Raw genomic sequence first — 13,120 nt, 5'->3', positions numbered from 1 at the left:
GGACACATTCTCATACACATCAAAAACTTTATCGCATAGATCAAGAGAATTTTGTAAACATACTTTAATGCAAATGAAAAATGAGTTCAGGTATTTCACAGTCATTGTTACTCATATATCTACGATCAATTAACAATCGAACAAAACTAAAATATTTAAAGGGAGAAAAGAAAAACAAACATGCCATGTTGTCATACAAAAGTATATGGCATTCTAAGGATATCTAATAACTAATTTACAACCTGCAATAAGCAAGACAACAAACTGCTTATTACCAAGTTCTGAGACGATCAAATATCAACAGTCAATGAAAACGCAGGCGAGTTACTGAGTTCAGAGTTTTCGCCCATTTTAGTGCACACATATATAAAATGAGAATCTGGATCTTCTAAAACAAAATCATCAGGAAGAAGGCCCTTCTCAGTGGTGGGAATTGGTGACAGGTACGATTTAGGAGACGAGGTTGATCCTGGCGGCCGCTGGAAACCAGGCCGAGCTGCAAGAAAAAAATATGCGTCAATGATAATTATTGGCATTGAACTCGTATGGGTTGAAAAGGGGTTATTTTAGTTAGGCCAGGTTGGCAATATCACACCGTAGACAAATTTTACAGAAATTTACAGCACAAGTGATTAATTAGAATTTAGAATAACTATATGTCCGACTCTTTCAGCAATACAACACAACCCAAATCATATCAAAGCTACAACGCTTTTTGATATTTACTCTTCAGGTTATCAGGTACATATTCATCATACGACAGAACGTAGAATCGTATCAAAGATAGTTTGTAAGCGATCAAAAGCTGACATTAATGCAGAACTTAATATAAGTTCGTAATTTCAACTATAAGTTATCATTACTGTTTCTTTAACCACATAAGTTATCATTAATTAAAATATAAATATAAGTTCACCCTAAATGGAACTTCTAATTCTAATTCGATGATGGGCATAAAAGACAACTTCTTCAATCAGTTCAAGTCAGCTAAAGATTTTTGACCCATTTACTCATAGAGGGGTTATATTGGGTTAACTAGAAAAAAAATAGCAAAAAAAGAATGAGTCTCACGGGTTTACACTTTACTGTCTCTAGCATGTACTTTTCAAAGCATATAACCTCTTACATCGCCTTTCTCAAAAATATATTAGCCTACTTTTGTGTTAATATTATTGCAACAATATCTCACACACTAACTAGTATAACTAAAAAACAAATTTCTGTCAAGCTGATACATTTTAACGTAGCTTTGATCACCCACTCGCCCATTTTGTTACCTCTGAATCTTTGAGATAATTTAAGCAAGGTATAAAGGTGTATGAAAGATATGGTAATTGTAGTGTTAGGAACAGGTTGCACAGTGGAAGTAATAATAAGAAATAGGTAAAAAAAAACCCGAGAATATTACGTGGTATCTCACACAATGTGCGTGAACTAATCCACGGCTGTAGGGATTTTTATTAATGCTCAGTACAACAAGAATCACAATGCATAGACTTAAATATATATTAGCTAACAGGTTTTGGTTTCGGGTTTATTGCTTGGTAAACAAGATGGGCCTCCTAATCACTAAAACCAGCCAAAGGCTTAACAAGACCCATAACTTCACAAACCAGCCTGAAGAAGTCAAAGAATCGAAAGATTTACAAAGTTAGCCATTCAGGATAAATGGCTCCTTAATCTTAAATTGTAACCATCAGAAAACAAAGTAAAAGCATGTGTACAAATTGAATGAGATAAATAAAAGTAAAACATATCCCAAAAGCATGTTGAGTTTCCCAGAAATTAAGAAGACAAGATAATAAGCATCGTGCTTTCCAACTGTCACTGACAATGTTTACTTTCTCCTAACAGTTACAAGGGAGGGAACTAACCAGTGGAAGGTTGAAATACTTAAAAGTGTACCTTAATATACTCAACTAGCAAAATGGCAACTTATTTGACAAAGTTAAAAATTATATGGCATAATCAAAAGCTGCTGAACAAGTTTAAGAGAAAGGGAAGTACTTATACTAACAGACCATTATGGGGATGTTAGAGAAGAAGTTACTCTTTTAAAAAGCAAAGGTCATTAGGGTTAAAGGAGATAAAAATAATGCTTACTTCCATAAGGTTGTGAAAGGAAGAACTGAAGAAATCACAAATAGAATTAAGAATATGTGATGAACATTTTACAGGACTACAGGTTGTGAGGGTCCTGCTGTTGCACGTCAGTTGCAAAGTTTCTAGGTGAAAGGACAGAGGTACGTACAACCAATTGCCAATGGTCATAATCTACTTCATTAGAAAATAATTAGATCAAGATTCAAGTGTAATGACTATGTTGTCTCAGGAGTGGATATCAGAATGTTATGCCTCAACAAGGCACTCAAAGTTCTTCAAGGAGCCTAGAGGCCACGGGAGATGATGTTTACAAACAAATCGGGATTACTTTCGAAAAGTGAAGATGCACACGGAGGCAACACTACTTTAATAGCAGTTTTGCCAAAAATGCAGACACCATTTAAGGTATCTGATTTCCGTACCTATTGCAAGTTGTAATGTATTATATAAATGTATGAGTAAAGTGATATCTACTATAACATAGCATATCTTGGGGAATATAGCTGATGAAAACCAAGTGCCTTTATCCCTGGTAGATTAATTAGTGACAATAATTTAATCACTCGAGAATTATTAAAAGGGTATGATTGGGAGAACTAAAGGAGCGTTGGACTCCTGGCCCATGTAGAATAAATTGGAGTCGGTCAATTAAGTTTTGTATGTTTCAAGCATCAAAGCTTTGACTAAATCGGATGTTTTGTGCTAAATGATTTTATTTAGTGGTGATCAAACATGCGCTAAGAAAAAAAATTACTAGACCGGAAATATTAAGTTCCTCTATTATGCTAACGCCTGCTGCAGTGCAACCAATAACCTCTGTCTTGTCATCTATGCAAAACATATTGCGCTTCTATTTTTATGATACCTTACTACCTTAGCAGTCACAAAAGAAATTGAGACTATTTTGAGGGAGTTGCTTTGGTACCAAGGTGAGATCACAAGACGAAAAGCTAAGATAGCATGGAATGAGGTATGCAAACGAAATGATCAAGGGGATTTGGGTATCAAGCCTCTTTATAAATGGAATAAAGCTTTGTTGATAATTCATCTGGGGAACATTGCCGACAAAAAGAATCCCTTTTGCTTTAATTAAGGCTGTAACGTTAAAATAATTATAAAAAAAAACTTGGAATGTGCCTGTGAAATTCAATGTCAGTTAGGGATGGAAATGCATGCAAGCTTTAAGAGATAAATAGCTTTGTGAGAACACAAACAGGAAATTGGAAACACTTCAAGGAAACTTGGACAATATGAGCCCATTGTCTGCGTTTATCACTAAAAGCCATGTTGCTGATTTTTGAATGTGCCAAAATAGTGGAAATTTAGGTTTGCAAAACTGCTTAACTAGCTGTTCCAGTAACAACAAGACAGCTCGGGTTTATAAAACAGAAAAGGTCAAAGCATTTTCTGTTAAAGTCACCTGGATAAGCTGTATGGGATTATAGCCAAAAGGTAGTTTGGTGCAATAAAGTGCGCTTCTCTCAACGGGTACCAAGAAATGCTTTTGTATTATGATTGGCTGTCGCAAATACATGATGTGATTTTGAAGTGTTTAACCGTCATGTTGTCCCTTTTGTAAGCAAGAAAGGATTCACATCCTCATTTGTTCCTTTCATGTACTTAGGACGACATGGGAAAAATTAAAACCTCTTGCCAAAATGGAAGATGCTAGCCATGTATGGCTAGGATTGTCTCTTACATAGCTGCAAAGCTTAAAACTAGTAGTACTTGGATTGTATCGCAAAAAAGAATTTGAGCTGTTCCCGTTTATTATGTTTGGAGAGAGAAATAGTAACATACTTCAATAGGTGGAAAGAGCATGCGGAGATATATGGGGGCAAATAATGGAAATCATTGAGAGCATGAGATGAAGAATAAGCAGTTGCAGTTCAAAGAACTTAAGTCTGCAATAGACATTACATAAAATCGCTGCTTGTGATTGGACTTTGAAATAGTGTTGCTAGTTATATGGTTTGGCTGGCTACCATTTTGTATAGGTTTTCTTATATGTTGCTGGTCATTAAACTGGTTTTCCTAGGGGCATGTACAAGGAAATTCATCTGGTTATGTAAGACATAATAAGAAAAAGTCAAATAGAATGAGATAAAGAAAGAACTCACGTATGGTGTACAAGTCTATTTTCCAATTGTAAGCCGGCCGGTTTATGTGAGGCATCCTCACCGATGGATCACCATATGTAATCTGTAGACAGAAGTAGTTAATGGTATTTTATAGACAATTTTTTTCTTAAAGCAATGATAACCAAGAATAATAATTTATTTTCCTACCAGCATATAGATCCCTCCAGGTTTAAGAATCCTACAAATAAAATAACAAATGTTATGACTATGAAAGGCAACCAAATATAGAGACCATAAATAACCAAATATAGAGACCATACAAGGCAATATTATGAAGTTATGATAACTAAGGTTACCTGCTCACTTCCCCTAGCATTTGAGAAGCACTGAGTGGAGCATCAGTTCCGCACTTCAAGATAGAAAATGTTGGTGGATTTAGCACATACATAGCATTTACTATATAGCTGATGATAAATGATAATATAAAGTAGAGCTTACCATCAGAGAGTCAAGAGTTCCTAAAACCCGCAAATCAGAAGCCATGCAAAAAAAGCAGAGAAACGATCGTTAGTACAAACACAATTAAATATTACCCCCGAAGTTCCGGGGATTTATCAATTCCAGATACTACCAAATCTTGTAACATATTAGAACCCGTCTACTTAGCTTGCTATAAATCACTTGAAATCATCTACTGTACTAAATTGAAGAGTTTTAAGCATTGCTTTTTACACAAAGTGAACAGGCTTTTGATTGATATTTTGGAGAACATAGGACTGCTAGAGTGCTAGATATCCTTAAGATCCTAGAGTATACGTTTTTCAATAAGAACAGATAAATCATATTAATAATTTAATATTGAAACACTCACTTCAATTATTTCAAAATTCACAAACCTTCATCTGATTTTATAGTATACCTGAATGTTTGTAGAGTTCTATATTATCCGCTAATCACTAGGTTTCACTATTTAGTATCTACCATTAAAAGAATTGAAGTACTATGCCCAACTATAATAAAAACAAGCACAAATTCAAAACATCAGGATGATTTACCCTACATTTGGAAGAGACGGATAGATTTGGTGGAACTGTAGTGTACTGCAGTGGTAGAAAGAGGCAGTGGTAGAAGGAGCCAGTGTTTATTTGAAGATCTAGGTAACAGAATGAGCATGGAAAAGAGTACACGTGGCGTAACGACAATCAGGCAACAGGTCAATACGAGTAACTTTCAACATTGGTCAAAACAGGTTGGATTAACCATCCAATCACATTCTTTTTTGTGTTTTTTTTCCTTCTTTGAAACCCAAGTACAATTAATAAATGAATAATCGTTATTACAGACTATATCCATTTAACATGTCATATCATGCTCATTAATAAACCTACAATGTTTATAAATATTCGAATAACACTTTTGAGACATGCTTGGCCCACTTCATTTTTAGCAAAGCTTTACCAAACTTGGCCATTTGACCCTTGGAATCGACCCATATTCAGGTAAATGGGTTAAAATAATGTAAGCTTCTTCAGAAAAGAGTAATGTACGCTTCTCTCTCATTCCATCAACCCTATAAAAGAAGCGTCACTAAATTTGAACTTCTGTACATTGACCAAGTATGGTATGTGTGTTACTCAAATGTAAGTGAACCACCAAAACTTTTTCCGTATCTATGGGATAGACCGCAGCCTGCTACCCAAAGTAACTATGTTTTAAACCACAAGCATTCAGTTCTTGGTATTTCTATTAAATAAACATATCCTCAAAAATCTCAACTTCTCTTTTGTAGATAATCAGATATTTATGGATGTAAACCAAAGCACTCAAAATTCTGTCTTGCTCCTTCACTCTTGATATTCAATTTACTTGATTTTGTACTCAAACTTATATATAAATTAGGTAGTTAATGACGTACATTGAGAAAGTTGTGAATCAATCTATCATGTACTCCTAAATTGGTAATCATGAAATATGGAGCACAAAAAATTGTTTTGAATATAAAATGCAAAGATCCAAGTTGATGCAAAGGTAATAAAGTCAACATGGCAACCAATGTCCAGGTACTGTAAGTACATCAATAAGCGAACTAAAAATTACACATTTTCTGCCATTGGCAGTTTCTACAACAGATCTGTAGGTCTGATGAATTCTGTTATTAGTACCTCAGGCAGAATAGGTAAAACTTACCTGATTAAAAGTAGAATCTTATTAGAAATGTATGAAACAAAGGTAAGTGTATACCTTTATCAATTACACCATCGAATGAATCATCAACAAAAAATCCCATATCTCTAACATCCATCTGCAGGTCTGCATATATGATAGAAAACTCGATAACGATACTTTACCACAATATACCCAAAAAACAACAGTATCCTAAGAAGATAGAAGTAGGCGGAGGGATACATTTCAATTGAGGCACATCCTCGTACTTCCTTCGCATCATTTCAATAGCCACACAGGAAATATCAACATTCACGATGTTTTCATAGCCATCCTTAACCATGTCCTCTGACATAACTGCAAATAAAATACAGTTATATTAGGTCAACCAAAGAAGTAACAAAAGAAAGATATCTGTTGACAACAGATAAACCTAAACGAGAGCAGCATTACAGATATCTGCAAGGACAATATTAGTAAAAGCTTTTATAAGAACAGGGGGCTTGTCAATGTTCTGGCCGTGATTAAAAGGTGATCAAGCAGTTTTAACTCAAGCAAAGGAAAAGAAACCTAGAAACCAAAAATGGCTGGTACGTAACAAGGGTAATGTATAATCTATATTACAGAAGTGACGCTACATGCTAAAACAACATAAACTTCACTTTCATATTTTTCTATAGAGCCGGAAAGGTCATATTGAGCTACATGGTGATGCAAAAAACCACATTTTTAGCAGCGTTAAGTGATAACTATTGTTAACTCTTAGTCTTGCATCTATTTGACAAGAACACTCCAGCATGTACTTTTCCCCTTAATTTTTATACAAGTCATCAAATAATTTATAAGAAAAGTTACACCTTTATAATTTGTGATACATTGACCTAACTAACACTTCTAGGCAATGCAATGAATCTTTAACTTCCCAAATTAAACTTTGATCCATTCAAATGGACTCACCGTTTTATTTAGATTATTTATAATCATCACAACCTACATAATACAATTGACCTTAACGACCTTGAGTTAAGGTACAAATCTATTTCATTAAAACAAATCAACCTTGAAAGCATTCATCACCAATATGCATCTTAAACATAAACTAGGGAAAATATCTAAGTTGCATCGTCATGGTGCAAATAGATTAGCGTTGAGAGGTAAAGAAGCTGGTAATGGAGTGATTAGATAATAAAAGAGACCACATGAACAGCCCTTACAACAAACTAGAGGGGTAAACTCAAACTTGAAAATTCAAAACATAATAACAATATTAGCACGCAAGACCAAATAGTTAATAAAAGATCAAACTAACAGCATACACCGAATATCAAAAAAACTAAACATAGAGAGAATAGAAAGCAAATCTTATTTGCTACAATTCCGGCGCCCTTGCAACTAAAACGAGCTAGAAAGTCCCACATAATCTATGGAAAGATGTCAAAAACCAACCCTTAAAATACTAAGATCTATGTACTTATGTAGTCAATTTCGGTGTTTTTACTTGACTTTTTTTTGTCCAAACTTAAATACAACATAAGATACACTAATTTTTGCAAGTATTAACACTAATCTATCAAATATTGACACATTTAAGCTTGACTTTTGATATTTAGATTAAGTATCAACTTAATATGATTGCTATTTGTGTATAATTGCAATATTTTTGGTATATATATAATTATATATAATCTCTTGCACAATATTAAAATTACCGAAGTAACCGATATTTCACATACAGGTCCTTGACTGAAACACCGAAATTTCGGTCCTTAACTACTTAGACTAAGATGCATACCATGTTTATCATAAAAGCACATCAACTAATATGGATAAGATGTGCACAACGTTACTCACAAAGGTCACCTTGAATAACTATAATCTCAGCAAGTCGACTTTTAGCTAGCATAAACACGACGATCGACTAAAATTCCATCCTAACTTGTACGCATCCCAACATATACAATGTTGTCAAAGGCGCTCGCCTAGTCAGCCTAGGCGCAATGCGACGGCGAGGCCCACCTAGGCCGCCTAGAACCGTAGGCCCAAACCCACATACAAATTAGGCGACAACTCACAATTTTCAATATAACCTATTGGTATTCCAAGGAAAGATTTTATTGTATGTCAGAGAAGATATTCACGTTTATATAGTTGTTCCAAATCAGAATATATCATCATTATCATCAGATGATCCTTCATTCATCAACATATTCTCCCATTCAACTTCAGGCAAGTTTTCTTCCTTTTTTCTTTCTAAAACTCAGTTTTCTATTTTGTTAAACTCAGTTTTCAATTTTTCTCATTTATCATCATCAAGACCTTCATCAGACGTGCATCTTATTTATGCTTTATTGATAAAGATTCTGAGGAAGAGGTTGACACATTTAACAATGAAAGTCCATGGTTCTAATTAAGTTTTGTCAATGGTTTTGAACAATTTGGTTTAAGCAATTTGTGTCAAACTTTTTGGTTAAATGCATTATGAGTTATTTAGATGGAACTTCGGTTTTGACAACTAGGTTAACATATATGCTCTCATTAGGTTTCCAAACCAGAAAATGATTAGTTATCCGCTGATGCTAAAAGTGTTTACACGTTACAACGTAATACTTCAGAGTTTATACTTTATACCAAACAATTATCATACTGATCTTTCTATGCATCAAAATTTGCGGATAACCTCAACCTCATAACAAGCATTTCACTATACATACAATATTCTTTCTCATCTTTAACATTATAAAAGAAAGACACAAAACCCACCAAAAAAATTCAAACTTTAACCCAAAAAAATTCAAACTTTAACCTAAAAAACAAATAAAATTCACAACAAAATACACTAAAGTATATATTAATAACATAAATTTAATAATTCTGACAAGAAAAAAGAAAGAAAGAAAAATACCTGCATTGCCACAACCAGCCATAAGTAATTGAGAACGAGTATTTGGGAAATATTTAGTAACAAAAGGTCTTAAAGAAGAATAACGCTGATACCAATCAAAAGAACCAGCTGATGCCTCACTTACATAACGGGCATCCCAGTATACGGAATCCCCATAGTTGTATGTATTACATGCTGATTCATCTCTATACATCCTTCTTCTTCTTCTTCTTTTTCCTTTTCTTTATATATTAATTTTATATATACGTATAATAATAAAGTGTAACCGGCAAAAGATATGAAATTTGATGTGGGGGCTTGTTTGGTCGGAATATTATTATGTGGTTGTGGTGGTTAGGGCGGTGTTGTTGGTTTGTCGTGTGTTTTGTTAGTAAGCTTGTTTTTGTGGAGAATAGAAGATTGTGCAGAGATGAGTTGTATTATAGGAAAGTGAAGTTGGATGTTGGATTTTTTCCGTTCATGTTGAGTTTGGAAGAAGTTATAAAAATGTATATAATGCCAAGGGTTTACTTTTCCTTACTTGTTCCTCAACTTTTAACACCGAATTTTAACACCGAATTTACGATATTATTTATATTAGATTTTCATACATTTAATTTATAAAAACTTATAATTTTTTTTAAGATATGGTTCTAAGTGTTAAAGTTTGCAAGTTGTAATATAATAATCACACGTTCATTACTATCATAATTACTTGAGACACATTGATAGAATTGTTTGTCGTAATCTAACTACAAGGCACATGCTATAATAATTTATCTATTATAGAATTTTTTGAAACCACTTGTACTCAAAATGTGATATTATTATGAAAGATAATTAAAAATTAAAATATAAATATATTTGTGATCTTCTACTTGACGTATATATATTTGATCAAGATATGGACTCATAACACGAATATTTTTATTCAATCACATGTCTTATGATAATTAGATAACAGTTAGGATTGTTTTCATATTCTTTGATAACAATTAGGACTGTTGATTTGAATGATATAAATTAAACATTCAAGGCTAAAAAGTGTAAATAATTGATGAAAAACAAAAAAATGTAAATTAATGAGACTTTTTCTACAAACTAATATAAATACTAATATAATTATATATTTGGATAAAGATTATTGTGATTTTTTTAATTTATAGTGTATCTAAATTATGACATAACCGAAAGTCGATTTGATAAAATTGAATGATTTAATTGGTTATAAAAATGTATACAATGTCAAGGGTTTACTTTTTCTTACTTGTTCATGTACTTTTAGATTATATGTTTGTGACTCAGGAAGTCAGATCCAAATACGAGGCCCAATTTTTCATTCACCACGAATATTTAGGGTTTAGTATCCGAAAGAATGAAAATTTTACACTTTTCTTATTGTATGAATGTAATTTACATTTGATACATTGTAGGAATAAATTTTATAAAACTGTTCAAATAATGTAACATTTTTACAAGCATCAATCGAAAGCTTGCACGTAACACATATAGTTGTCACGTATCAACTTCTACGTTATTTAAACATTTTTAGAAATTTTTTCCCTACAATGCATCAAAATATATACAATAGTAAAAGTGTAAAAATTCTTTACACTCCTAAATATTAAACCCTTAAATAATATGTTAAAAGGTACATCTAATCAGACACATGACAAAATCAATAACGGGAATTAAGAAAAAGAAAATGTATATTAAAATATCAAACAAATGAGTGAATTAGACATATACTTAGGCATATTTATAAGCAGATGTATCATTACTTATTATATAAAGTTATCTTGCTAGATACAGTTATTTATTTTTGTTTTTGGAAGTCAAATTACATTTAGGCCCATCCTTATAAGGAACGGCGTCTAACCCACGTTTAACACTATTCATCAGTTTCTCTCTCCTCTAGACACATCAAGGCACACCTCTACTTCTAACCCCCACTTCTAACACTATTCATCCATTATTATATTATTTCATTTTCATTTTTCACAAAACTAAACAAATCCATTTTATTAAAATTAAAACACATTTTATTGTTAAAAAGCACATTACAATAATTAAAAAAAAAAACATAAAACAGATTACATTTATTTTAAAACTTAAACTAAAAAACATAAATTGCGTAAAATAAAGTACTACGAATTAACATTGACGACCGCGTTCCGGGAGGTTCCAAACATGTTCAATCAGAGCATTACGGAGTTCATGATGAGTCTGTCTATCGCGTAACTCCCCGTACATACGAAGCTGTGTTGAACACCTTCATTCCATGTGCGAGTTGGGAGGACAGTATTAGCTATTAACTCTTCTTCAAACGCTGTGATTGCGCGCCCGTTATCTTCAACGATCATGTTGTGCAGAATCACACAACATAACATGATACGTTTTATCTTGTTTACACTGTAGGCCCGGGCTTGTTGCTCAACAATCTGGAAACAACCTTGAAGAACCCCGAATGCTCGCTCGATATCCTTCCTTGCAGCTTCTTGGTATCTCTTGAACTTGGTGGTTTTCGGCTCCATCGGGCACTTGAAAGACTTGACAAGGGTGGCCCATTCAGGATATATACCATTAGCTAAGTAATATCCCTTTCCAAAGTGGCGGCCATTCACCGTAAACTCTACTTTAGGAGCCCTGTCCTGAAGTAAATCGTCGAACAAATCTGACTCGTTGAGGACGTTGATGTCGTTGTTCGAACCAGCAGGGCCAAAGTAAGCATGCCAGATCCACAAATCATATGAAGCAACCGCTTCAAGCATGATTGTGGGATGACCCTTGTCGCCTCGAGTGTACTGCTCTTGCCATGCCACCGGACAGTTCCTCCACCCCCAATGCATACAATCTATGCTACCAAGCATACCCGGAAAACCATGAACCTGCTCATGTTTAGCAGTTATCCGTTGGATATCTACTTCTGTTGGCCTTCTCAAGTACTCTTCTTGATACAAGTGTATGACACACTTGCAAAAAGCATCTAAACACTGGTACGCAGTATCTTGCGCCATTTGCAAGTAATCGTCCAAAGCATCAGCCTTATAGCTATACGCTAACTGGCGTATTGCAGAGGTACATTTCTGGAAAATGTTAAAACCAGGACGACCAGAAGCATCTGTCGGTGCTTTGTGGAAAAACTGAAAATGTTTCGGTAGCGGTTGAACGCTGTTAAAGGAGTGTATATCTCGCGCTATGCGGAGAAACATTTCCTTTCGCATTTTAAACCTTCTACGGAACATGTCGGGTGGGTAGGTGCAGTTAGGCGCAAAGTAATGATTGTATAAAAGTTTTGCAGCACCAAGGTGATCTCGATTGATCACCCTTCTAGTCAACTTGGGTGTTGAAGAACTTGAAGCTGCTTGGCCCTCGTTTTCTTCTTCGTCAAAGATAACGTTAAGACAAGCGGTTATTGCCTCAGGATTGAAAACTGCATTCATCTGTGAAACAGCTCGATTGATTGATTCGTATTCGGTTGCTTCGTAATCAGAGCTAGAAGAGGAGGAAGCTGATGAATCAGACATTTTTTTGTGAATGAGATGCTTTGAAAATGAGTAAATTATGTATGTTTGATAGTGTGATGTAAAATGGTTGTATGATAGAGGTATATATAGGAGAAGGAAAAAATTAAAAAAAAAACAAAAATCATCAAAAGTAGCCGTTAGTTTTTAAAAAAATTTGAAAATAAATGTTTTTTTTTATTCGGCAAAAGATCCGTTGGTCGGACCCCACACGCACCACCAGACGTGAGTTTGATTTCGGACGCAAGCTCCCCGACGCCGGCTTAGACGCAACCGTGCTACTATCGTCTGACTCGTTGGCTGCGTCGGACGCTCGAGAGACGCACGAAACGAGTGCTATAAGGACCGGCCTTATAAGCAGCAAATTT

The 13,120-nt window shown here is 34.2% G+C and overlaps 2 protein-coding genes across 2 annotated transcripts; both read right to left on the bottom strand.

Annotated features, from left to right (window-relative positions):
- Nucleotides 1-49: 49 nt before the first annotated feature.
- LOC122582915 (EEF1A lysine methyltransferase 4) lies at nucleotides 50-9,611 on the bottom strand. The gene is made up of 8 exons (XM_043755345.1): nucleotides 9,250-9,611; nucleotides 6,591-6,704; nucleotides 6,426-6,494; nucleotides 4,683-4,702; nucleotides 4,541-4,593; nucleotides 4,392-4,422; nucleotides 4,224-4,305; nucleotides 50-496 (listed from the first exon to the last, which is right to left on the bottom strand). Exons 1-8 carry the CDS (start codon nucleotides 9,440-9,442, stop codon nucleotides 291-293), a joined length of 768 nt encoding a protein of 255 aa, XP_043611280.1. The 5' UTR covers nucleotides 9,443-9,611; the 3' UTR covers nucleotides 50-290.
- A 1,815-nt stretch (nucleotides 9,612-11,426) lies between these two features.
- Nucleotides 11,427-12,755, bottom strand: LOC122583336. Its single transcript, XM_043755754.1, has 2 exons — nucleotides 11,988-12,755; nucleotides 11,427-11,879 (listed from the first exon to the last, which is right to left on the bottom strand). Exons 1-2 carry the CDS (start codon nucleotides 12,753-12,755, stop codon nucleotides 11,427-11,429), a joined length of 1,221 nt encoding a protein of 406 aa, XP_043611689.1.
- Between the last annotated feature and the right edge of the window lie 365 nt (nucleotides 12,756-13,120).

The sequence above is a fragment of the Erigeron canadensis genome, chromosome 9 (assembly GCF_010389155.1).
Source record: "Erigeron canadensis isolate Cc75 chromosome 9, C_canadensis_v1, whole genome shotgun sequence".
In the NCBI taxonomy this organism is placed as follows: domain Eukaryota; kingdom Viridiplantae; phylum Streptophyta; class Magnoliopsida; order Asterales; family Asteraceae; genus Erigeron; species Erigeron canadensis.
This window is presented reverse-complemented; position numbering and strand designations above follow the sequence as displayed.